The 27,823-nt window shown below is 42.5% G+C and overlaps 1 protein-coding gene across 15 annotated transcripts; it reads right to left on the reverse strand.

Annotated features, from left to right (window-relative positions):
• Positions 1-274: 274 nt before the first annotated feature.
• On the reverse strand, positions 275-27,802 carry PARP6 (poly(ADP-ribose) polymerase family member 6). Of its 15 annotated transcripts, none has more exons than XM_037502871.2 (24): positions 27,751-27,802; positions 26,213-26,469; positions 24,078-24,269; positions 23,057-23,134; positions 22,267-22,361; positions 21,775-21,835; positions 21,451-21,541; positions 20,975-21,041; positions 17,631-17,780; positions 16,625-16,775; positions 15,718-15,771; positions 14,345-14,440; positions 13,634-13,726; positions 12,881-13,006; positions 11,655-11,720; positions 10,085-10,152; positions 8,558-8,606; positions 8,207-8,316; positions 7,359-7,431; positions 6,622-6,691; positions 1,727-1,806; positions 1,226-1,289; positions 973-1,057; positions 275-650 (listed from the first exon to the last, which is right to left on the reverse strand). In XM_037502871.2, exons 3-24 carry the CDS (start codon positions 24,078-24,080, stop codon positions 548-550), a joined length of 1,833 nt encoding a protein of 610 aa, XP_037358768.1. In that variant the 5' UTR covers positions 24,081-24,269; positions 26,213-26,469; positions 27,751-27,802; the 3' UTR covers positions 275-547. The 15 variants fall into 15 exon arrangements, with proteins under 15 accessions (XP_037358768.1, XP_054544574.1, XP_054544578.1 ...); XM_054688599.1 differs by having other exon boundaries at positions 8,207-8,319; positions 16,565-16,775; positions 26,213-26,472; positions 27,751-27,785; XM_054688603.1 differs by having other exon boundaries at positions 8,207-8,319; positions 16,565-16,775; positions 27,751-27,778.
• Positions 27,803-27,823: the final 21 nt, after the last annotated feature.

Raw genomic sequence — 27,823 nt, forward strand, 5'->3', positions numbered from 1 at the left:
CTAGGAAATATGAGTTTCTCTGGCCTCAGTTGTCCTTTTAAATATGGAGGAACAATCACCAGTGGCACTTTATATCCTTTTCAGTTTACATCATCTGCATAACTGGTAAGTTTCCTTTCTTTGTCTAATATTTTGATTAGACTACTGACAGATCTTTAATACATTACACTAGACAGCCCCAATCCTCAGGATATTCCGCTCTCCTCACCCCACCCCCAAGCTGGGAGCTTGGGGCAGGTGCTGGGCCACGGCCAGTCAGACCACAGTAATCATATCCAGTCCACAGCACCTTCCATTTTATTGTTTTATTTACAAACAGGGTGAAGTCAATTGGGAAAGTCAGGGGTAAGGAGTCAGTCTAGGCCATCCAAATGTGGAGTGGTTCCTGGGTCAGTCTCCACCATGAAGGCTGCCTCTTCTATCCTTTCCTGCCCCTTGGTAATGGCCCCTTGATTCCTCAGGGCAGTCTCGCCAGCTGCTCCTGAGCCCTTTTATGAGGGCAGATGGATCCTGGGGGAACAGGAGTGGTAGGAGGGCTGGGGCCCCCTCAGTTTGTGTAAACCTGAGTTCCGATCACACGCATGATTTCCTTCTGTATCTTGGGGTCCTGAGTATTAATGTTGGCATCGCCCACCTGACCATCCTCATATCTGCCAAAGATAGGGCAAGTATGAACATAAGAGGGCAAACAATACCAGAATGTTAACCAGGTGAACTGTATTTGGAGTTGTAATCATCCCATCCCAGAAAAAAAACCCTTCGTGTTACTTTAGAGTGGAAAAGATATAGCTTATTTGGTTTCCTCTGAACAGACTCTGATCTATACCCATTCCCATCCTCTAAGGGACACCAATTCCACTCAGTCAGGGACAAGTCCCAAATAACAGAAACAGACTTTCCCAGTAGTCACACACCATCACACCCCCACTCCTACTCCTAAGAATAATCCCCAAGGTACCCTTTTAGACTTACACAAAGAAGAACCGTGTGCACACATGGTCGGACACAGGGCACACCCAGATGTTCCCATGCTTCTGGAGGTCCTTAGATGTAATCACTGGGAATAAGGGGCCAAAAGTTACGAATATTAATGCTCCAGTCACAGGGTCCAGGCAAGAGAGGGAAGACCAGATGCTTCAACATTACCCTTGGCTGGATCAAGGTACATCAGAAATAAAGGTCGGGGAGTAAAGTGAGAAAAACAGGGACTGGGTGAGTTACCTACCTTCACAAAGTGCTATACAGTTTAGATTCCGACTCTGCAGGAACCTTGACTGAATGGATCGGGTCTGGAAGAGGAGAGCAGAGCCAAGAAGACTGTTACAGCTTTCCCTAGAAAGGCTGCCTAGCTGGTGATGGCTGGGGTGGGCATCAAGGATAACTTGGACTCCCAGCCAATCCTCCCCGACTTGCTCACCCCCCCCCATACAATTTTTTTGGAATTTATAGGAATTTTTTGGAAATTATGGGAATTTGCTTTCCCATAATTAATCTTCTTGAGTCCAGCTTCTATCTTTATATTTTCATGTCACTGCATTTAAACTCAGACTCTGCTTTCATACTTATGATTGAGATCACATATGACTCTGGAAGTGTATTCATTTTAGAACATATCTGATTCTTTCCAATAACCTTCAAACCACCCAACCCACGCCCCATCCATCTCTGTAGCCTAAAATGATCCTTGAGAAAGGGTCCTGTCTCACTGGAGCAGGACCAGTAATACCTGGGGGATGGTATTCATCCTGTTATATCTCTGGACCAGCTCATCCTTGGAAGGCATCCTGTGCTGTCCTTTTCCCATTCCTGTCACAGAACAACAAACCCAGGTCATTCATCCATTCTTTCATCATGTATTTACTGCAGTACATATTATATGCCAGGCACTGAATGAGATACTTGGTGATACAGAAGTGAATAAAACATATGAGATAAATGTCCCTACAGAATTTAGTCTGTTGGAGATGACAGGCAAGGAACGAGTAATTATAACACCACATGGTAAGTGTTGTGATGGGAAGAATACAGAGCACTCTGTGAACCAGTGGGAAATAGCCTAGCTTAACAGTTTGAAGAAGGCTTTCTGGTGACTTTTGGCCTGAGAACTATAGGATTAGGAATAGTTAGTTAAACAAAGGGGAAGAAGAGTTCTGGGCAGAGGTAATAAGAGATATAAGGTCTGAAGGAAAGAGAAAGCAAGAGATGACATGGAAGAAGTAAGCCAGGGTCAGATCAAAGCAGGCCTTTTAGGACATGTTAAGACAACTGGAATTTATCCTCAGAATATCAGGGAATCACTGAAGGGTTCTAAGACAGGGGAGCAGTGAGCCAGGAATGAGGGGCCAAGGAGATTGGAGACATTACTCATCTATCAAATGCCAGGCTGAGTGAAAAGACTGGAGGTAAAGTAAGGAGAGCAAGTCAGATCTGCTCTAGTTTCAAAGATATATAAAGAACTCTGTTATAGAGACTCACATATCTCTGGGGCTCTCAGAGAAGGTCATTCAAGCAAAGCCTACCCTATCAATCCAATATAGTGATAAGAACACTGGTTTAGAAGTCAAGAGAGCTGGATATTCCAGTTCTAGCTCTGCTACCCCAAGAAAGTCATTTAAAGTTTCTGTTTCACCTTTTTTATCTATAAAGTAGTAAGAATTGGGAGAGATGATCTACAACTCTAACAGTAAAATCCTATGATATTTTTTAATCTATAATAGACAGAGAGAGAGAGAGACAATATGATGCTTTTATGTAGTCAGTAAAGTGATAAAAGATAAGAAATCAAGAGAGTCCTGGGTCCATCTGATAACTAAAGGTATTTAGGCATTTGGTGGTAAACAAAGGCCAGTATGAGAGGAGAGATGGATTACAGAACAGAGAGAACACAGGGAAGAAAGGATCTTGTGGGCACAAAGAGACAGGAGAATCTCACTATTTGAAAAATAGTAAGAATTTAATTAGGGGAAAGCCAATGCTGAGACAAAGATAAAAACTGAAGGACCTAAACAAAAAACCCAAGAGACAACCCTAACTCTACCCTCACTTTGAACCCCAATCACACAGAGTGAGATTCATTCATTCACATGTTCAATAAAAACTGATTAGGCACTTACCATATGTAGATTAATCATAACCTTTGATTCATAATACACTATCATTTATTTAATGGATAATGTATACCCAACCTAAGAACTAAATCTAAGAACTATTGACAAAATACCACTAGTGACTTATACCTAATGATGTACGCCCTCCTACCTCAACTATCTAATGCCCCTTGGAAGGTCACTACTAACCTGAAATTTGGGTTATCTTTTTCCTTTAGTTTTACCTCACACATATACACACCAACTTAAGTGATGTTTTTGTCTGCATGTGAACAATATAAAAAAGGCATCATATACTAGTCTTCTAGCCTTGTCATTATGTTCTGTTTTGCTGTTTTTCGTTTTCTTGGGCTTGTCAATTTTTATTCAACTTATTACTAAGATTTTTCTATATTGTTGAATGAATGCCACCATTTGCTCACTTTCATTACTGAACGATGAGAATATATTCAAATATATTTATTTATTATCCTGATGGAGACTGTTTCCATGATTTGCTGTTGTGGTGTTGCTTTGAACATTTGTGTATACATCTTTGAGTGAACATATGCAGAAATGAAGATCCTGAGTCACAGAGATAAAGTTTTTCAGCTTTATAAAATTGTTTCTAAAGTGGTTGTATCCATTTATATTCCCATAAGCATAGACGAGATCCTGCTGATATACAACCTCTGGTGCAATCAGAACTATTATTAGATTTCTTAAGTTTTGCCAGTCTACGTGGAAGGCTAAATGATCATTGTAGTCTTGATTTTACTTCCTTGATTAACAGAAGTTGAGCAGCTTTTCATTTTTTTTGGTCATTTCTTCAGTGAAATGCCTATTCACATCATTTCCCTATTTTCTATTGGGCATCTTTTTCTTATTGTAAGAATTTTTTTTTTAAAGATTTATTTATTTATTTATACAGCACTGGGTACAGTCAGAAGCGCGGGAGGGTGAGAGAATTCACCAGAGCCAGAGTGGGGAGCAGCAAGGGCAGAAGGACAGCAGTACACTGCTGAGGGGAGCAGCGGGTGGCAGGAGAGGTCTGCACGCCATGTGGGACCCTCCTCCAGTAGCTGGGGAGCAGCTGGGGATCGAACCGGCGCCGCAGAGGCTGCGGGCAGCTTCGCAACCCAGCGCTCAACCGCTGTGCCACTGGGGAGGCCCTTGTAAGAATTTTTAAAATAGGCTTTATTTATTGTAAAGGTCTTCTCTGAGTTTGTAGCTTATCTTTTCACATATAAAGTTGTCACATGAAAAGAAATTTAGGTTTTTTTTTTTTTTTTTTTTTGTGGGACCCTCACCAGTGGCCGGGGATCTAACTGGCGCTGCAGAGGCTGCGGGTAGCCTTGCAACCCAGCACTCAACCGCTGCGCCACCAGGGGAGGCCCAGAAATTTAGTTTTAAAGAAGTAAAATTAGCCAATATTTTATGATTTTTAATTCCCTCCTTTTCTATTCTCTGGATAATGTTATATATGATTAAATACTTATTTCTTGGACGTTTAATACTCACTTATAAAACTATCTATGATTGGTATGTTTTTTGGTTTCTTTTTTTTTTTTTTAAAGATTTATTTATTTATTTGTTTGTTTGTTTGTTTGTTTATACAAGCACTGGGTACAGTCAGAGGCGTGGGAGGGTGAGAGAATTCACCAGAGCCAGAGCGGAGAGTAGAACAGACAGAGTGATGAAGTACACTGCTGAGGGGAGCAGCGGGTGGCAGGAGAGGTCTGCACGCCATGTGGGACCCTCCTCCGGTGGCCGGGGAGCAGCTGGGGATCGAACCGGTGCTGCAGAGGCTGCGGGCAGCTTCGCAACCCAGCGCACAACCGCTGCGCCACTGGGGAGGCCCAGGTTTGTTTCATTTTTGTGGAAAAATTTAAACTACTATTTCAATGCCTTTTACAAGTTTTATAGCTATCCAGACTTCCGGGTTCTATTCTTAAATCAGTTTATGAAGTTTTATTTTTCTAGGAATTTATCCATTTTGTCAAAGTTTCCAAATTACTAGCATAAAGTTAACAGACTTCTCCCACCAGCTTTTAAAATGTTGCTACACCTGTAGGTATGTTCCCTTTTTCATTTATATTATTTGTGTCTTTTTTTCTTAATCTTACCTAAACTCTGCCTATTTATTTACTTATTTATTTTATTGAGGTACCACTGATTTGTAATACTTTGTACATTTTTAAAAAGATTTATTTTATTTATGCCTAGAAAAACTGGGGTGTAGGCCAGAGGTGCAGGGGGTGAGAGGATTCAGCAGGGACAGAGTGGGGAACAGAACAGGTAGATCTACTGAAATACACTGCTGAGGGGAGCAGTGGGCAAGAGGGGGGAGTCTGCTGCACCATGTGGGTTAGCTCCCTGGCTGGGGATTCAGCTCATGCTGCAGTGGCTGATGACAGCTTGATAGGACTGAGACTTTAACTCCTGTGCCACCAGGAAGGTCTCAATACTATATGCATTTGGTGATTGAATTCATGCCACAGTGGCTGGTGATAGCTTGATAGCACTGCCACTTTAACTCCTGTACCACCAGAAGACCCTAATGCTATATACATTTTAGTACAAGCTTTATTAGTTCTTTGAAAGTATCACCTCGTGATTTGTGGTGCAATCTATTGTATCTGTTTTGTATCATTGATTTTGGTTCTTACCTATATTATCTCCTTTCTTCTACTTTGTTCAGTTTATTCTGTTCTTAGAGATTTTTCTAATTCTGTGATTCTAGACCCAAGTTTTCTTATCTTTATAACAGTTGAAGAATACTAAATAACTATCTATTAACAATCTAGCATGTCTCCTTCATATGGCAGACATACAACTATATGGTGGCTAGCCAAATACAGAGGCTATATGCAACAAAAACAAAAGAAGACCAAGAAGGAATTAACACATAAATCTGTAACACTGAGAGAGCGCTAAGTAAAATTTGTTTTCTGAGCTGGACTCATATCCTGACTAAAATTTACACTTTCTTTATATCTTTAGAATAAAATGCTTTTTTCTTGTATTTAATGTGACTAATATAATAATATATAATTATGGACAGTTTCAATTGTAAAAGGTGGTTGACACAGAGAATAATGTCTCTAGAAATATAAGCCAGTGGAAAGAATTTAAGCCTTCAAGTATCTTCACATGTAAATGCTCATGTCCATGTGCCCACACACAATCTGGATTGACAGCCTACTGTCAAAACCAAAAACGTGGTCTACTAAAAGCCTACTTTCATCTCCCAGTTATTCTCTAACCATTTTCAGAGCCAAGTTCCTATAACGAATAAAACCATTTTCCTAGAGAAGAGGACCACTGAAGAAAAAGGGAAATAATTGGATTATCTTGCAAACAATCTAAATTTCTAATGAAAGAATGTAGAAAGAGACAGACTGTGTATCCATGACTGGGAAGAGAGCTGACATAGACCAAGTATCCATGATGGAGTAAAAGGAGAGAACAAATTCACGTATTAACAAAAGGGATGCAATGTAACTAGTTAAGGAGGCCAGAGAGTATTTCTTACCTGAGTATCCAAAGGAAATACTGGAGATGGGGCTCAGGTAGATGCCTTTGCCATAGGCTGCTCCATGCAGCTTGCAGGGAAACACCAGGATGAGCAATATAAGCCTGGGCCCTCCCATGGCTGTATATTAAGCAGCCACAAGGCTTCTCCAGCCCTCTGTCCTTCCATTTATTTTCTCACTTATTCAAGTAACTCTAAGCACCTACTCTTGAAAAGCTGGTTGGCTGAAAAATGGATGCTTATGAAATACTAGATATTGATGCCTTAGAGAATGAGGAGTAGCAGAGCCAGAGCCAATCCCTCAAAATCCATGAACCTGTCCCCAGGCTTTGGGACATATGAAAATTCCTCCCCAAAAGGAATTACAGACCAGGAAGTCAGGACAACCGTTCACTGGAGTTTTATAGGGTAAAGGAATTCTATATCAACTCTGAATGGATAGTTACATAAATTAAAAAGCTCTAATAGGTTAGTTCCCAATAATAACAGCAATCAGCAATTCATATTCCTACCCACAGCTATATTCCCATCCCTCAACCCAACAAAAAACATAGCCTAGAGTCAAATATACAATAATCATATTCATTCTATACATACAGGTCCAACTTCTTCCTGGGGAAGCCTAGGTTTGTAAATGCTGAGGCAAAAACCACTCAGTATTTGAGATCAGCCTTACCCCAAACTAAGTGGTACAGGGAGTGGGGAGTAGAGAGAAAGGGAGAAGGGCAAAGACTCACCTGCAGTTTGGTGTAGGATGCATTGACCAGCCCATTGCGCAGGATCGAATGCCAGTTCTCAATGTGGGACCCACTGTAAGGCAGGGTAGAATACATATCTCCTCATGGTATGAGGGTCCCAAGAGCACTTCCAAGACTGCCACTCCCACCCATTCTCACCCTCACAGGACATGAAGAAGGACACAGATACACCTAGCAATGGACATGCACATGGATATAGTCACAGGCAAGCAAGATGAGTGTGTGTGGCTAACCCTTACATCTTAATTTCTAGTCCCATCCTCTCTTCTGCGCTTCAGCTAGTACCATCTTAAATTCTCAACTGCTGGTTCAGTATTTCATTTGCCTCATCTCTTGAGATCCCAAGTTAAACAAATTTATCTCAAACTCAAAAAGTTCACCACTGATCCCAAATATGGTTTCCAGTGTGGACTTAACATCTATTTAAGAAAAGTATACCAGCACTCCCGTTAAGTTACTTTCAATATCCCTTTTACTTTTTCTCTCTCTTTCCCTTGTTCCACAATCAGGCATAAATTGCTGCTTTCCTTCAAACTAATTTTCAAATCTATCCCCTCCAATCTGTCCCCTCAACCACAAATTTTTACATGCATAGTATCATTTCTCCTCAACTATATACCAACAAGCTTGAGAGCAGAGACCATACTCATATCTTTCAATACTCTATAGCACCTACCATTTAGCACAAAATAACATTTAATAAGTATTAGCTGACCAAATGGTTGATGGATATAGATAATACAAACGCATATACCTTAATGGAACTTGCTTTCTGTTTGTCTCCTACACAACCCCCCAATCCCAAACACAGTCCCCACCCTCCTCACTGGAAGGCAAAGGTGCTGCCATAGAGCTTCTTGGCGGTCCGGAACCGAGCCTCCTTGGCAGGAGGGCTGCTCAGCAGGAGGAACTGGTGTGAGGTGTGCATGAACTTCAGCTGCTGCCCAGGGTGGGGGTTGGATCAGAAAACAGAGCAGAAATCGAGATCAGGGAGGGAAGGGTGGGGGTTAGGGAATAACTCAGGCTTGCATTGAGGGAAATATACATAGGTCCAAAGACTACTGTTAATGAACAGAGCAAACTAGGCAGATCTAGGACCAGTGTGATCAGCTGGTTTAGAGCCCCTCCCTGCCTCTCACCAGAAATTTTAAAAGGTTAGTGGGAGAAAGGTCACTTACCCTGCTGAGAGGTAGTTTGACAATGTGTGACCTGTTGCTAGAGATGATCCTAGGATAAAACAGAAAAAAAAAAAAAAAAAAGAGGATAAAATAAGCATGGCTAGGCCCTGTGAACAAAGCAGAAGCCTTGCTCTGCCCCTGGAAGAATAAGCCAAGTATCCCCGAGCTGTGTGAATTATGTAAAATGCCAAGGTTACTATCTGGAGGTTTTGTGGTTGGAAATGCATGTGTCTAAAAATATGAAAGGGAAGCTACTGGCCAAATACCAGTAGGTTACTAGATTGTTTTTAAAAAATGAATGAAAGGAATAGAAGGTGTACTACTACACTGAGGATAGGACAAGAGGAAGAGCACAAGGGTTAAGCTACACAAGAGAAAAAAAACAGAAAGGAGCATGTATTAGGGTGGCGACTTATACTTGGGATTTAGAAATTTAAAATTATGGCCCAGTAGCCATGCTACCTATTCTCAGGGGAAGCCTGACGGTTCTCAGGGATTAGGAAGAATGAAGAGAAAGTTATTTTGGGAGCTAGAAAAAGAAACAGAAGAAACTAAAACTGTCTACGGATTCAAGGTCAGACTGCACTATATGCTGGATGAAGTGAGAAGACAGAAAACAAAGACATAAAACATTAGGGTTCAGCAAGGAAACATTATCTCCTAAAGTGGATATACTTTGATTTTTGTGCCTCATCTATATACCTGTTATGCCCTCCTAGATGGTCTATGCTTGGTCACTGCATTGAGAAAGAACTGATGCCAAAGACTAACAAGGAAGAAGGAAACAAGTTAGAAGGGGAAAACTACATCAGGACAACAGAACAGAAATCAAATTCAGAGAGGTAGAGGAGGGGGGATGGAGACAGTAGAAGATGGCCAGAACCTTTGTTAACAATGGTGCTTAGGGGCCTCCCTCGTGGCGCAAGGGGTTAAGTCTCACCGCGATGAAGCTATCAACAGCCACTGCAGCAGGAGTCTGATCCCCAGCCAGGGAACTAACTTACATGGTGCAGCAGACCTCTCCTGTCTCGCTAGCTGCTCCTCTTAGCTGTGTATTTCAGTCAATCTGCCTTTTCTGCTCCCCACTCTGTCTCTAGCTTCCCACACCTCTGATCTACACTCCAGCTCTTGTATTCATAAATCAATCAATCTTAAAAAAAAAACAATGGTGCCTCGAGGAAGGACTTGAGACAGGGCAAGGGAGTAGAAGGAAGAAACAAAACTTCTCTGGATGCATAGAAAACTTAACTGAAGTGAACAGTGTTAATTCCTAAATCCAAGGGGTACTCAACTACCTACTGGGACACAAGAAAACACCTAAGGAGAACATGAGACATGTCAGAATTTGTGGGATCCCTAGTATCTGAATTTTTTTCAAGGCCAGGTATGTCAATAGAACCCAAGAAAGGGCAGCCATAAAATTGATACCTTTAGGAAGTATGCTGAAACTGCCTCGAAGAGAAGATGTAGGCTCCATGTCCAATACAACCCCCACCCTCCTTCAAAAATGAGGCATTTTGTCATTACCACTGCAGGAGAGGATGGGCCAGGGGATCCAGCTTGTCCATCTGCTTCTTGATTTCCAGATATGAGCCCTGTAAGACAGTGACCATAAGGTTACCTCCAAAGAGAGGTGGGAGCCCTCCTGCTTTCCAGAGACTGACTGTGGGAGCCCAGAGCAAGATAGGAACTGAAGGCCACACTAAGGAAAGAGAAAATAGGGTTCCCACCCTCAAGAAGCCCAGTCAGGGCCTCTCTGGTGGCACGAGGAGTTAAGATACAACCTATGAAGCTACTCGCAGCCACTACAGCATGAATTTGATCCCCGGCCAGCCAGGGAGCAACCCATATGGTGTAGCAGACCTCTCCTGACTTGCCCACTGCTCCCCTCAGCAGTGTATTTCAGTCAATCTGCCTGTTCTGTTCCCCACTCTGTCTCTGGTGAATCCTCTTACCCACCACACCACTGGCCTGTACCCCAGTTCTTATATGCATAAATAAATAAATCTTAAAAAAAAAAAAAAAAAGAAGCCCAGTCAGACTGGGAAGACTCATAAATATGAAAATGACTGAAGGTGCTTACAAAACAACATGCAGGTGGTCACCCTCATTTTATGCAATTCCTACAGCCCTAAAAAGTTGTTTGCAAATACAAAAATAAATAAAATCAATATCCCCAAAAGATTAAAGCTAAGGAATCCAGTGGTAAAACTTTACATAAAGCTAAGTCCTTCTGACAAATAAATCATCTCTCCTCGGTTTATCTTATGTGTTATTCTGAACTGTGACATAAAGGATTTGCTGAGAAGAGGCCCACATATAAATGTGAGTACAAATGAATGCCTATTCATGCAGAAATTGCAGACAAGGGGTGGGGAAGTCTGGTGAGGGACAGTCTTGGTCAAAGGATGGTCACTGCTTCATGTGGCCACCCCACCTTTAGAAGGTGTAGGCCCCTAGATCCAGTTCCTTACTTCCAAGCCCCCACACCTTACCCTCCCAGCCCTGGGCAGAGATCTCTCCCATTTCTAATTCCTAAGAATTATGGGGAAAACATTAAATATGAACAACTTGTGAAAGAATTAGTAGCAAAGGTAAAGGTTAAGAGACACATTAGAAGAAAGAAAGAGGAGTAACAACCCTAACAAAACAGAGAACAAGAATTGTGAAGCTAAAGAGGGAAGACTAGAGCCTCCCTGGTGGCGCAAGGGGTTAAGGCGCAGCACTGTGAAGCTATCCCACAGCCACTGCAGCACGAGTTTGATCCCGGGCCTGGGAGCTACCCACATGGCACAACAGACCTCTCCTGACTGGTCCGCTACTCCCCTAAGCAGTGTATTTCAGTAGATCTGCCTGTTCTGTTACCCACTCTGTCTCTGGTAAATCCTCTCACCCCCTGCACCTCTGAGCCTGTACCCCAGTTCTTGTATGCATACATAAATAAATCTTAAAAAAATAAAGAGGGAAGACTAAAGAAAACACAGTGAGGAATTTAAATAGCATCCTTAAATCTTCACCTGACTCCCAAAAATTCTAAGCAGAATAGGATACACTTGAGTGAGGCAGGCAGCATGCAGGGGACAGAGAGAAAGAATACCTGGGTCATCTCCCGGATGGACATCACACTATCCAGAGCTTTCTGAAGTCGCTCGTAATTCTTTTTCTATGGAAAATAAATAAATAAAGAACCATATGAAGAAGAGTGGAGAAGAGTAAGATGCCAATGAAAAGGAGGATAGATGGACAGAATAGTCTAAACCCCAGGGAAACACTGCAGTATGTCATTGAAGGAACACAGAATTCTTGCCACATAGTTCTGGAATCATATGCTAGTTCTCTTTTACCAACTCCGTGTAAATGAAAACAAAAAGTCCCATCACTCCCACAAAAATGTTCTGAGCATTAAATAACATATGTAAAGAACCTAATACAGTGCCTGATATATAGCAATAAGGCACTGTGGCAGAAACTCTGATGGTTACTCAATGGTTAATTATGTTGTGTCAACTTGACTGGACCAAGGAGTACCCAAACATTTGATGAAGTATTATCCTGGGTGCATCTGTGAAGGTGTTTCTACATGGTATTAACCTTTGAAAAAGTAGACTGTGCCCTCCCTAATTCAGTGGGCCTCATATAATCAACTGAATACATAGAATACCGAATAGAGCAAAAAGGCTGAGTATAAGAGAACCCCTCCTTCCTGACTTCCTGGAGCTGGGGCGTTTTTTCCCTGATATCAGATTGGAATTGTAAAATCAGCTTTTCTTGGATCTCAAGCCTATTGGCTTATGGATTGGAACTTACAAAACCAGTTCTCTGGTCCTGCAGCTTGCTGACTGCAGCCTTCATAATCACATGAGTCTATTTCATATAATAAATCTCCTATTGGTTTTGTTTCTCTGGAGAACCGAAACTAACACTGTACTTCACATACATTATCTCTCATTTTGACAACTTTCTGCACTATAGATAATATCCCCTGCTTACAATAAAGAAATTGAAGTTCACAAACTGGCTTGCCTAACAGCATTCAGCTAGGTAACAGCAGAATCTCAGAATGGAATTTAAGTGTGTTGGACTCTAAGCTTATATTCTTCCCTAATAGTGACGTAATTAACATTAGTTCTCCCCCATCGAACCCCCCCCTCAACAAACTGAGTTATTTACTCATTAAAACAGCTAACGCTTAGGGTTTGAGTGTTCCCAAGAAACAAGTGTTCAATTTCATCTTTTCTTATTCCAAGCTGTGTGTATCATGGAATGAAGGCCTATGATCTCCTATTATTCCTTAACTTTGACTTTCCTCCCACATAACTATACCTTAGGGTTAAAGGCCAGAGTCTTGGGATCAGTGGGGTCCACCACAGAGGGATAAGGCTCAAAGATGATGCTCTTTCTAGGGGATTCCAAAGCTGCCCTACACATGGCCACCAGCAGATCCACCACCTTAGAAGAATGGAAAGAAAGGAGACAGAAGCTAAGTGATTTCCTAGTATTGAGATTCACACAGGAATACCCAGCATAGATCTACCTTCTGGGGTCTCTCAGTATTTCTCTCCACTATTGTTTTTAAAGGTAAATATGTTCATAATTTTTAATTAGAAAATACAAGCTCATTATAAAATTTCAATTCATAATGATTTAAAAAGAGATTACAGAGAAGACAAAAAGCATTTTACTGCCCCCAAACAAATCTCATTCCTCACATGTAATTACTGCTAAGATTGATATATAGCCTTCCAAATATTATTTCTATGGAACATTATTATAATATAAATAGGCAATTAAAAAAAGAATTACACTACATATACTGTTGTATTTCCTTTTTTAATAACTTCCCATCCATAAATAGCTATGAAATATTTCTGAAATATTTTACTAAAGGCATACATTTCTTTAACTGGATGCCCTACAGATGGAGTTGTACACATTTTTTACCATCACACATAATATTAGAGTGAACATCCTAACACAGGAAAGTATTTCTGACAGTTAAATTGCAAGCAGTGAAAGTGCTGGGTTTCCCTGCCTTTCTTGATCCCAGTTTCCCAGCAGCTTTCCCTATGCCCATACCTCTGCTCCAGTGGCCACCTCCTCTGCAGCTCCAGACATGACTCCCAGGGTGTAGAAGGAGAAAACGCACAGTTCACGAGTACAGACGGCCGGCTAAATGGACATATTAAACAGATGGTGGTGTAGGAGTGTGAAACAAGGAACTGGAGGGAAAAAGGGACCATCCTGACTTCAGACAATTCTAGAATAAGGTAGAAATTTGGGATTTTCTACTTTAGGAGAAAACCATAAATAAGTGAAGTATTAATGCTGTCTCCATTATGAAGAGAGGTAGTTAGATGCTCTCTTTTATGAATTTCCACAACACTGCTAGTATTTCTTCTATACTCTTATAGCAAAGTGACTAACTTGGAGTCCCAGAGGACAACAATCATATCCAATCATTTTCATCAATATCTGATTCCTATTTTTAAATCTTGAGTGGGGATTATATCTGCAGAACTATTCACATTTGCTCACCCTTCTAAACAGTACTGTTGAGATTTGTTTCATGAGAGAAGTATGGATAGAATTCTGCCTTTATCTTAGACCCAGGAAGAAAGAAGATATGAGGAATAAAGAGGTTGTGCTCATGGGGGGTGGGGGGCAGGAGGGAGGGACTGGGGTCAGAATGGGGGGGTTGAAATTGTATGGGGAATATAAAAATAAAATTTATTATTAATTAAAAAAAAAAAAGAGGTTGTGCTCAGATCAAGGAATAGGGACATATACCTTGAGCATGGACCCATTCTGGAAGACATGCTGCTCATCACACACCACACAGTACTCATTCAATGTTGGAATCCTCTGTTCTGCATACTTCATGATCTGGGGAGAGAAGAGATTCTATTAAGTCTTTTGGAAGTACAGGCACAGATATGGGAAATAATGTCAGCTTCTATTCCAGCTACACTCTTTTCTCCTAGCCCTGTGCACAAGGTAGAATCTATTATTAGACTCTGACTACAGTGCTAGTACTATACAGTAGAGTAAAAATAAGACCAGCCATGGGTTAAGATGCCCCCCCTTACTTAACACTACATATACACTAATACATCAGCTAACCTGAGCATTGGTTTCTTTACTTAAAAAGTGGGGCATTATATACTTCATAAAGTGATTGAGAGTGATAAGATGATTTCTGTAAAAAGTACTTTATAAACATTAACAGGTACTAATCACACTATTGACATCAGCTATAGCAGTTATAGCCTGTCTTTCCAGGACAAGTATTTGGTCCATGATCAGCCAGCAGGGGGTCTAAGCAGCCATTTCAACTATCTAGAACAATCAACCTGTCTACTGGTCAAAACACAGATAGAACTCTGTTGGGAAAAAGCACAAATCCAAAAGTTAAGCAGCAATAGCCTGAAGTTCTGTTTCCTTTTTAAACACTGTCTTAATATAGTTTTTTCAAGCAGGTACAATTTGTGTATAAATCAAGCTGTCCCCATTCCACATACTTTTTGGCTAAGAAAGGGACATGAAGGTTTTTATTCAGTTATTTAATGCAGATCTGTTGAATGCCTAGTCTGTACCTAGCTTGGTGAAAGGTCTCCTTGATTTTGAAATAATGTAACAGTATCTTCCAAGACCCTACACTCCAACAGGGGAGATATGGCAAATATGCAAACTGATTACAAGTCAAGGCAACACATGGCACGTTAGTGAGAAGAAACATCATTCCAGTTAATACAGTTGGAATAATGGAGATTTTACAGAAAAGGTGGCACCTGAATCTTGACTGCAGTGTAGGGAATGACATAAGAAAGGTAGCAGAGATGCCAAAGTCCAGGGAATAGAGACTTAATAAAGCAGCAGTAGCGACCCAGCAATGAAAGCCGTCTATGAGGAAAATTGAAGACCACATGAGCAAGGATGCTGAGGATCATAAGGAAATTAGTGTGACTCCGTCCCTCGTCTGTGCAGTGCCACATATGCACTTAATTATAACCAGTCTGTAAGTGTTGTCTTCAAGATGGGACTATGCTTTCTTTCCTCCTTATAACACTTATATAGTTCTTAGAGGACAGCAACTCAGGAAATACTCCTTAAGTCAGGTGGGTCACAGAAGAGTAGGAGGACTTTAGAATGAACTTGATTACCTGGACAAGGAATCCATACTCCAGAGTGGGGATGTTTTTGCAGTGACCACTGACCTAATGAGAGTAAAAAAACAGACCCCATGAGACTCCTATGAAGTTGGTGCCTAGACAGACCTCACTCACACTTTTCAGTCAGGAGTTTCCTAAAGCAACTAAACTTGAGCTCTAATCAGACTACGTAATCAAAAAGTGAGACAGAAGGCTGACATATTTGCCAAAGGTTCTGGAAAAGGGCTCACCTGTCCTTAAACCTCTTTAATGTAGCTAAAACAGGTTAGAGTAGCAATTGACTATCAAGTCTTAACCACAACCTAATAAAACCATTCAAGATTTCTCCTTGGGATGCCCAACCCCAGACTACTTCATGGCCTACTATCAGAGTTGTTTACCCTGACAGCTTGCTTATTTATTTATTTGTTTGTTTATTTATTTATTTATTTTTGCATAGGCCAGAGGTATGGGGGTATGAGATGATTCACCAGAGACAGAGTGGGGAGCAAAATGGATATACTGAAATACACTGCTAAGGGGAACAGTAGGCGAGACAGGAGAGGTCTGCTGGCCATTTGCGGGTTAGCTCCTTAGCTGGAGATGGAACTCAGGCCACAGCAGTGATAGTGCTGATACTTAACCCCTAGGCCACCAGAGTGGTCCCACCCCGACAGTTTAGATATCAGCTTTTAGCTATTAAAAAAATGTGTCCCATCCCACACACTCACGCTACATGCTCAGGTTTGTTATGGTACCTGAACAACCACACCCCCAACCCCATTCTGAGAAATGACACTCTCACATTTCCACTCTCACCCTCCTGATACCCAAGTAAAACCCTCCCCAGCACATGTACCAAAGGAGAGGTCCGAGCTGGGGGAGGGAGGCCCACGTGCTGGGGGCACAGGAGACCTGCCTGGGGGCTGGGAGGGTAGCCAAACACCTCCACTTTGGGATTCTTCATGGTGCAGGAGATGGAACGGTTCATGAGGCGCCCAACCCGAAGTTCTGGTACCCCCAGTTTGCCTTTCAGCATAGAGTCCTGTATGATAGGGAAACTGGGAGACCTGGAGAATAAGCAAAGAGAAATTATAAAATGGGTATTCAGTATGAGTTCTGGAGGAGGACTGGTAATAAGTATAACCTAGGCCAAGTTAGGTGAAATGACCTAAGTCAAAGAACTCAGTTTCGTGGATTTTAAACACTGTAAAAACAAGTAGATCATTCATATGAATAGATTTTATATCATTATCTTATGGTCTTCAGATTGGAACATGGAGGACAGGGAGAGGCGAAGTCTAAATCACACTCTATGGCATTCAAGTTATGTATGGAATGATACTCTGAAGAAGATACATGTTTCATTTACTCAGTGTGAGTATACTGAGTAAATGAAAGTACTCAAATATGAGCAAGTACTAAACACTGCACCCAAGTCCAATGTCAGGCAATGATTGTGCCTGAGAAGTTACAAATTTGGGACTGCATTTGCCTTTGAAAGATCAGAAGGTGCGGGGGCCTGGGATCTGATGGAGCAATATGTATTTCCAAAATCTAGATAATAAATAAATCCTTGCATAAGAGCAAGGCTTGATGCCTACCTACTGTCTCTGCGTTCTTAGGTAATAATAATAAGGACCAAAGAAATAAAAGATGGAGAGGTTAAAATGTATTTCTCCAAATACATACCATAAGCTAGGTATAGAGTTTTACATAAAGGATGAAATACAAATATTAAGTCAGGAGTAGAAGGTGAGGACACAGGGGGGCAGGATTATGTGGGTGATATTAGTAAAGGCACAAAAGTGAAAGGACCTAGGGAGAGGACAGGATATGTAAGTTTAGGTAATTAAGAAGATGGGATGGGGGCTAAGATAAGATTAAAGTAATTCAAGATGACCAGCTCCGGGGAGAGCACTTACTTGGGGATGGGTGAGAAGATGCTGAGGCCAGCTCGGAACTTCTTGATGGTACCACTTGCCTTGAACCAACTGTGCCTCTTCTCCTGCTGGGTCTTCAAGAAATCGTTGCTGAGATGTTTCCATTGTTGGGATGTGAACATACCCAGGATCCTAAAAGTTAAATAGGAGTTAAAAAGAGCAGGTTTAGGAAAGCTCAAACAGGGGATTAAGTTAAGAAACAGGACTATGAAAAAAACAGCTAAACTGAAATACAAAGCTAGTGTGGGAGAGGAATGTGAGTCTGAAGATGACCTTAGCACAAGGAAATGCACTGCTCTAAAGTACCTCTTTTTTTTTTTTTTAAAAGATATATTTTTATTTATTTATATAAGCACTGGGTACAGTCAGAAGCGCAGGAGGGTGAGAGAATTCACCAGAGCCAGAGTGGGGAGCATAGCAGGCAGATTGAAGTACACTGCTGAGGGGAGCAGTGGACAGCAGGAGAGGTCTGCGCGCCATGTGGGACCCTCCTCCGGTGGCCGGGGAGCAGCCGGGGATCAAACCGGTGCTGCAGAGACTGCAGGCAGCTTTGCAACCCAGCACTCAACCACTGCGCCACCGGGGAGGCCCTCTAAAGTACCTCTTTACCCTAGAGGGTAAGTAAGCACACAGCCACTTAGTCTAATGGACAAGAAAAATTTTGACAAGTATTTGCCTCCAGAAGGAGATCTTAAAGGTAAGCTTTCAATTTCAACCTTGCAATTTAACACCAAGAATAACTACTTGAGGGGCCTCCCTGGTGCGCAAGGGGTTAAGGCACAGCACTATGAAGCTATCTGCAGCCACTGCAGCATAAGTTTGATCCCCAGCCAGGGAGCAACCCATATGGCACAGCAGACCTCTCCTGCCTCCCCCACTGCTCCCCTCAGCAGTGTATTTCAGTCAATCCATCTGTTCTGTTCCCCACTCCGTCTCTGGTGAATCCTCTCACCCCCTGCACCTCTGGCCCCAGTTCTTGTGTGCGTAAATAAATAAATCTTCAAAAAAATAAAAGAATAACTATACTGAGAATGGAATAGAAGTGGTGGGATGGAGTTGGTGAGAACAACCCTCTGCATTGGGAATAGCGAAGAAAAGGACTTGGGATATGAGAGACACTGACAATGTTACATCCCCAAATTTATGGTTTCCAACTTGAGCTGAGCCCTCAGTTAGTCTTATAAATCCTTTCACTTGTCCTTCAACAGTACTCTCTAGCATTCCTCTAAGCTTTGTTCTAAATCCTTAACCCCTTCTTTAAAGCTACAAATTTCACCTACAACTGATAATCTTTTCTCCTCTTAAGCAGAAAACTGAAGCTAGATACCAGTTCCTTAATTTTCCAACGATACTACAAAAATGACTTCCATTTCCATCCTTACCTTGATCTCATCATTCTCTGCAGACAAGGTGACGCTCTGTCCTCTACATCTCAGAGCTTTTCTCTTTAGTATCTTGATCTGTCAGTTATCCTTCCCCTTTTTCTGTCAGTCCTTTCCCAAAGTCTACAAAATGTTTCAAGTTTCTGGACCTCAATCTAGCTACCTGTACATCTTCCTCTCTTATCGTCATCCAAATTTCTCAATCTATACTTAATGTTTCTACCCCATTGTCAATCCCTCACTTCTCAACTTACTGTGTTTTGGTTTCTATTTTCACTACTTTACTATAATTGCTCCTTGATGCTAAAGTCCAACAGAAACTTCTAAGTTCTTTTTGTATCCTCTGGGCACCTGGCCCTCCTTGTAGAAACTCTCCTCTCTCGTTTCAGTGACACTATTCTCTTTCTAGTCTTTCTTTTTTTTAAAAGATTTATTTATTTATGCATACAAGAACTGGGGTGTAGGCCAGAGGTGTGAGAGGATTCACCAGAGAGACAGTGGGGAGCAGAACAGGCGGATCTACTGAAATCCACTGCTGAGAGGAACAATGGGCGAGACAGGAGTGGTCTGCTGCGCCATGTGGATCAGTTCCCTGGCTGGGGATCAAACTCTTACCACAGTGTCTGGCAACGGTTAGATAGCGCTGAGACCTTAACCCCTGTAACACTAGGGAGACTCCAGTCTTCACATCTTATTGATTTTTACACCCCACTAATGTCTCTGATGTGTCACTATTCTCACCTACAATCACGCTTTTTAAAAAAAATTATTTATTTATTTATGCATATAAGAAGTGGGGTACAGGCCAGAGGTGTGGGGTTGAGAGGATTCACCAGAGGCAGAGTGGGGAGCAGAACAGGCAGACTGAAACACACTGCTGAGGGGAGTAGCGGGCGAGACAGGAGAGGTCTGCTGTGCCATGTGGGTAGCTCCACAGCCAGCTGGGGATCGAACTCATGCTGCAGAGGCTGCGGATAGCTTCACAGGCTGTGCTTAATCCCTTGCGCCACCAGGGAGGCCCTACAGTCACACTGTAGTTCAGGCCTCCATTGTCTCATGTCTAGACTCGTACTACTCTCAGCCCCTCTGACCAATTTTTCACTATGCTACCAGATGGTTTTCCTAAAACTAAATCCGACTATGTCACTCCTTTGCTCAAAAACCTATAAGGCTCCCAAATGCCTAAAAGATAAAGATCCAAGATCGCTCTGCTTTGGACCTCTTTCTACTTAACTTTGGCTTCAGTTCCTATCACTCTCCTCTTGCATTTACTTGAAGCCCCCATACCACAGACGCTGCTTCACCTGACTACCTTTGCAAGACTCACTCCCAGAGTCTGTCTACACAGACAATTCTTACTCATCCTTGAAAATCAATTACCACCTCCCCTGTAATCTTTCATTCACAGCCCTCTAACTGCCACCAGATTCCTTCTTTCTAAACCTTACAAACTTACTTGTATTAGAACACATGTCCACTGGTCTCTATTTGAAACTTTAAAGAGTAGAATCAGTGATTCACTTCTCTGATATACCAAATACTTCCCAAGGTGCTCAATGCATTCAACAAACTAAAAATGTCCAACTTCCTAGTGCTCCACTCAGAAAAACTGTAAGGAGAGATGTGAAGAACGTGGATCTAATCCCAGGGTTATACTTTTCCTTAAAAGCTAAGTACTGGTCTGCCTCCCATCTTACTTCCAGAAGTCTCAAGGCCAGATACTTCAGAACTACAGGTTCCCCCAACCTACCCATAAATCTGGCTCCTCAATTTATTTTAGTCTTTCTTGGGCTTAGTTCAGAAGGACATTTTTGGAAGGAAACAGTCATCCAATGGTCTGCCTGTATATACAAATGTCTGTCTCTCTTCCCTCTCGGGAAGAGGAATGGATTAGAAGTTTTCCCTATATGACACAGACATGCACAGAAAGATCAGAATTCTTACTTTTTCAACTGAAGACCCAGCCCAAATCCTTCTTTATTCGATGGCTGGAAAACTTCAATTGATGGTTCTGCAAAGAAAAGAGAAAGCTCCTAGTATGTACATCTTTGTCCTCCCAAGATAGTTCAGTGACTTAGCTTCCTCAGATTCTAAGGGGACGCTAAACAGTAATGGAGGAGGAAACATCTGAGGCAGAGAGTAGATTCTGGGAGCTGTCTGATTCATTTCAAATAGTCTCGGTAGGAAGCTGAAGGGAAGGGGAGAAATAAATGATATCTGGGAAACAAAGTAATTTCATTAAACCTAGACAGCCTTCTGAGGATGGCTATTAGGTGACAGGAGACTGCAATGCCCCTACAAATGACCTGCACATTGAGCCCAGGACCTTGTCCCTTCCTACTTTTCTCTACCTTACTAAGCTTAGAACTGGGATTAGATCATATTCAGAGCACCCACTTGTCCAAAGTCACAGCCTTTACCTGGTCCATCAAGGTACTGGGAGAGAGAAAATCGCAACCTCAACACAATGGGTTCCGTACGGAGGACCTTCCAGGCTGTTGACACTTCCTCCTAAGAGAAAAGGAAAGAATTAATATTTTGGCAACAGAGGAATGGATTTGAAGTTTTCCCTATATGACAGACATGCACATGACAGTACACACCACTGTCTGCTGATGGTCTAGGAAAGACAGGGATGAAGAATATGTGCTCCAAATATAGCATTCAGGAACAAGACTCCTGGCCTACATGACAAAATCCAAAAGTCCAGCTAGACGTTGTTGGCAAGTACTAGCACCACTTACATCGAGGAAGCTGATGTTGATGTGGAGGTCAATGTCAACGTCATCGATAGTTCCATATTCTCTATAGAGATACAGGTGATCACAGGTGAGACTCATTGAGGGAGAGAGAGAGGAACAGAGACTGAGGTGGAGGGAGAACTGAACCTGGGGACAGGGGAAAGGGGAAGGTGGAAGACAGCTCTGACTCTAGACCCTGCTACAGATTCAAGTCACTTATGTGACTTCTCCAGGTCAGAAGGTCTTATTATCTCAAAGGTGAAAGTATCAGCCTAGAGGAGTTGAGGTTAAGAGTACTATACTGTCCTAAACTCATTATACTTCCCTACTCACTCCTGTCCCGCTAACTTTAAATATTGTGAGCAACTCCCACTACCATTAACAATTTAGCTGTGTCCACAGATACTCATCACACCATAACTAAAGAAAAAACCTCTAGCCTTATAACAATTCAGAAAGAAGTGGTTTGCTCCCCTGTCATCCCTGGAGTCCCACCTGATAGATACAGAGTTCTCACTGTAGATTTCCTTCACGGCTTCAATGTCTGCATCAAGCTGTGGGTGTCGATACAGGTCAGCTGCACAGCTCCCCTGAGTCAGCAGCAAAGGTGGTGGTGGTGGTGGGAGTGGGGAGACAGAATGGGAAACATTAAACACTAACAAAAAAACAAACACAGGAAAATCAAACAGCAGCAGCACATACAGCTGCTTACATAAGGTTCTCAGTGGTGGCACCAGCTGGGGATTTTACTGACAGATAAATCTCTCTCCATTCCCACTTTTAAGAAATTCTAGAAGACTACAAGCTTTGCTTGAGTAGTTCAGATCCTAGTCTCTAGCTTTGCTTCTCAAACCTTAACTAGATACATAGGTGTTCCTTCTGTAGAACTCACAAGAGGTTGAAATGAATTCAACTCAGATTGGTTCCCTCTGAAGAGTACAGCATTCCTGCTCAGGGTCATGCCCTGGGTAGTGACAGCATTATGTTATCACTGGCAGGGTAATCTTTTAAGTCTGACATTAATGAATGAAATGGCTAGTGAGGAAGAGTCAGAAAATAATAAATTGCCAGCTAAGTGCAAATGGGTAGCTTCGATGAGCAGGAAAGGTTTAAGGGTCAGGCAGGTGCAAGGATATGAGATCAGTTCTGACAAGACCATGCTCAGACCACACTAACATAATATCCTCATCTCACTTTTGTTCCAGAATAATCTTTCACTCCTGGTATATCCAGATAGAAGCACACCTCTAGACCATCCAACACAGGTCTGGGGGGTTAACCTCACCTGAACTCCATAGAGAAATTCCTCTGATTCGTTATCTCCCTCCGAATCATCATCATTCCAGAACTGGCCTTTGATGTCCTAGTGATGAAAAATGATATAACCCTTTGTTTGGTTCTTGCTATCCCATGGAACACAGTGGGGTGATAAAATGGGAAAGATTCCCACAAAGAATGTGAGAAGGTCCCTTGGGATAGAATAACTGAGGCCCTAATCCCTTTACTATTCCCTTCTCCTCACCCTTTGGGAGGATCTGTCTCTTCCTGACTCTGGTCATATTTATGGTCTAGTCCTGAGTTGGTGGGATGGAGGAAAACGGTAGAGAATTTTGGTTTTGCTATGATGATTGAGGCTCTGGTAGCCAGTGAGGGAGGGATGTGTAAGACTTCAATGTCAAGGTTGATTCCTAGTCATATCTAGGTTTGAGTACAAGCTGGCCTCTTTCAGGATCCTCACCCAAGGCAACAGCTCCCAAAAACACCTAAGCTCTCCTATCTCATCACCCTTCTTCTATGTCTTTCTAAGTATTCTAAGTATTCTCTCCTTCCTTCCCAAGAAAATCCACCTATACATATACCCAAGTGCATTAGTCCTCCCTTATCCACAGGGTTAACACTCCAAGGCACCCAGAGTATGTCTGAAACCATGGATAGTACCAAACCTTATATATACTATTCTATTCTACAGACCTATGATAAAATTTATGAATTAGGCAGAGTAAGAAATTAACAGGAATAACTAAAAATGAAGTAGAATAATTAAGACAGTATGTCATAATAAAAGTTAGGTGAATTTCTTATTGTATATACTTTCAGTTGACCATGAGTACCTGAAACCATGGAAAGCAAAGCCAAGATAAGGGGGACTACTGTAACACTGTTCCTATGCCTCTTCTTCAACTTCAAATAGCCACTCTATCTTCCAAAAAGGTGGGAGGGAAAATATCAGGAAAAGGTTGAGGTCTGCGCTTTGTCCCATTTACCCCCTGGATAATCAGTTGGAGCAGTGGGCAGTCAGTTCTCACCATTGGGTCAGTGGGTCACACACACTCCCAGTTCAGTGCTAGGCAGCACCCCTCCATACCACCAGCTGAACCCAGGCCAACGAGATGGGCATTTAGGAGGCCACAAAGGGAGACAAGGGAAGGGACAATGTCAGGGGCTGACTGGAGATCTGCTGGGGATGGTAGGCTCTGCTGTTGTAACAAGTCACTGTCCTGTGGAAAGTAGACAACAATTGGTTTCATCACCACTTAATAGCTGGGCGGTGTATACACAGGCACACATGTTTACAGATACACTTTTATTATACAGATGTACAGATACTTGCACAAAAGGAGACATGCATGGACACACACACTTGTATACATAGTTCTTTTCAGATAATAAACCACAAAAACACTATACAAATATAAGACAGTACTGTTCCATTTAAGCTGGAGGCATGGGATTGAAGCAAGTCCCTGTTTGAGTTAATATTGCTTTAACAACTACTCAAGTCAAAATTGATGGTGGCAGTACCAGATTACAGTACTCCATTTTGGAACATTCTTCACAGTAACAGCTCACATCAAAATTAGGTTCTTTTTAGACTCTCTATCTCTAGTAATTTCTCCAGCTTAAGTCATTATTTGTTTTTTAAACACTGGCATCAGTATTTTGATATGACCATCACGGCTAACTTTAAAAGGAAATCCTCAGGTACACATGGTCTGAGTTATCAGAGCCAAAGTAATGCCCAGGGAATCTAGTCCCCAAATAAAAATGCTATCATGATCTCAAAAAAAAAACCTCATAAAAACACTAACTCTTGGGCCTCCCAGGTGGCACAGCGGTTAAGCGCTGGGTTACGAAGCTGCCCGCAGCCTCTGCAGCGCCGGTTCGATCCCCGGCTGCTCCCCGGCCACCGGAGGAGGGTCCCACATGGCGCGCAGACCTCTCCTGCCGCCCGCTGCTCCCCTCAGCAGTGTACTTCGGTCCTTCTGCCTGCTCTGCTCCCCGCTCTGGCTCTGGTGAATTCTCTCACCCTCCCGCGCGTCTCACTGTACCCAATGCTTGTATAAATAAATAAATAAATCTTTAAAAAAAAAAAAACCACTAACTCTTAGTCCTTTCCTATACAATTCCCCTGCTCCAACACTCTACCACAACTTTTAGTCTTACTGAAACCTCCACATACAGTAGAAAGTATTTTTCATCTGTCAAATTATGATGGTTCTAATAGCACAGGACAGCAAAGCTATCTTAAGAGCAGTCCCCACCTAAGACATACTGATCTACAAATTCCAAAGATTGTGGTCCACTAATCTGTTTTAAGCCCTCTCAGTTATTCTGATGCATGGCAAAATTTGAAAACTATTATTCTAAATCCTTGAGTTCCAAAAGCCTATGGTCTATTCTTCAGATATCAACATAAGCTTCGTAACTGATCCAGGATAGGGAAATAAGGCACAAAACAGAGCAAACAGCACAGCAGTCTTCCAGTTGATAACACTGCCTAATCTATCAAAACCAGTATGCAAAAGGACATTACAACTTAAAATTCTTATAGATGAAATGATCTGAGATTTGCTTTAAAGTACTACTCTATCATAAAACTATGGCAAAATGTTGATTATTAAAGTTGAGCGATGGGTGTAAATTAGGGTTGCATGTATTCTACCTTCGTATATATTAATAGTTGGAAAATTTCATAATAAAGTATTTTTAAAATCAGAGGCTACAGTTATTCTCTTGCAGGGGCTCTCCCTAGAAAGTCAACTGTACGTGAGAGCTGGAAGATTACACATGGTTTGGTCCTTCATTCTTTCAAATCTCTGCTTAAAGATCATCCTGACCACCATAAAACAGCAATACCCCAACACACAAATACTAAGCACTCCCTGTCCTGTTCCCTGCTTTACTTTTTTCCCACAGCACCTAACCACACTGACATATAAAACATTTATAGTATTTATCTCCTACCAGAACATAAGTTCTACAGTGACAGAGTCTTAATTGTTTTCACTGTTTATATTCAACACACATTTATTGAATGAGTGAATGAATGAACCATGTGCTGGATAACTAAGTCAAGGGGATACACATACAAGAACTTAAATGCATCTATACATAGACAAAATCATACAAAACTAATTTTAAAAAGCAAGACTCCATTCACCTTCAAGTACAGCTGAGACTCCAAATATGAAGATCTGGAGCTGAATTTGTGAGATTTGAAAATAAACAGTCAGGTGCTGATCTGGATGATCACAGAGGAATAAAGAGGGAGGCACTAACATCCAGCCTGGGCTGTCTTGGGCTGGGTGATAGGATGATGGCAGCGTAGGCCAGAAGTACCAACTTTTTCAAGGTCTTTGTCACTGTAGATGTCAAGAAAAACTTAGCCTTTCTCCAAGGGCTGTTCCTGCTTGGTTTCTGCTGTTATAATGAGAAAAAGGTAGTTCAGAGGGAGGTGTTTTTTTTTGTTTTTTTTTTTTGGGGGGGGGGGGTCCAAGGAAGAGACCATTCAGACTACCAGCTTTTCCAAATCAGGTTGCTTCAAAAAAAGGGATTCCTACCTTCTAGCCTCAATGACAATGTTTTCAGAGAGATGGAAATGGGTTTAAAAAGTGAAGAGTGGGCAAAGAGGAGCGGTGGGTCACAAAACTCACAAAATCCCAGAAATTTTAAGGAGGACTATGCCTGAAAGAGGGTCTATTTCAAAATTTTCATGTCATACAAAGAACACTCAGGCACAGAGGTTAAAAATACTTGCTTAAGGTCAGGAGTACAGCAGACCAGGGGACTTAAGCACATTTGACACGTCCTAATTACATTCAATTTAACTTGTTATAGTTATAACTAACTAAGGGAACTGTTAAGAATTAAACAAGAAAGGCCTATCTGATTTATCTAAATGAGGGAAGGAGGGAACTTTTCAAGAGAAGCTTGGCAAAATATAGACCTGTGAAGAGTGCCCAGAGAGAGAAGAGCGAAGTAGTTCAGCTCAGCGATCTGGATGATGGCCGCTAACAAAGAAGGCTTTAGGAATTTGCATGGCAATAAGCTAAATGTAAATAAGCCTCAAGTCTTGGTGACAAAGGTCTTTCCGTAGGTGCAAGAGCGCTTCTAGATCGGACAACTTTACATTTATTCAAAGCAGCCTCCCATCTCAACGTTTAAACTCTGGGTTTGACTTCCAGCTTTGTGGTTCTGGGAATGGAGCTTACTCCGCTCTATTTCAAGTGCTCCCCTCTCAGAGAGACTAGGCCACTGAACAAAGAGTGCGGGGGAGAAGCCAAGGAGGGGCGACTCTCACCAGCTAGCGCTATCCCGGGTACCTGGTAGAAGGAGAGGACGGGGTTACCCCCAAAGCACTAGCTGCCACCCGCACTTCCAGGACAGGCCCTGAGGCCTCCTCCCTAAGAGGAGCAGTTAGTGGTCTTCTCCGGCTTCCTCCGGAGACGCCCAAGACACCCCACACCTGCCTCCCGGGAGGCACAGCTCTGAGCCCGATCTGTGTTGCAAGCCGCTGGGTGCGAGCGAAGCCTGTCAAGCCTCGGCCGGCCCCTCAGAGCCACCGGTCCAGGCACCTCACTTCATCCACCCCGGCCGAGGTGGGGCGGGCCCCGCACCCTTCCCGCGATCGGCCGCCCCGCCCCGCCCCGCCCCGTCCCCGTGGCGGCCGCCCCACAAGCAGGCCTCGCGAGTACTCACGGCGACCCCGGGCCGCGCGCGGCCGCCGCCGAGGGGACGAGCGGCCCGGGACGCCCCGCGGGGGCGGAGCGGT

The sequence above is a fragment of the Talpa occidentalis genome, unplaced genomic scaffold (assembly GCF_014898055.3).
Source record: "Talpa occidentalis isolate TD23 unplaced genomic scaffold, MPIMG_talOcc4v2.1 talOcc4.11, whole genome shotgun sequence".
Lineage (NCBI taxonomy): Eukaryota > Metazoa > Chordata > Mammalia > Eulipotyphla > Talpidae > Talpa > Talpa occidentalis.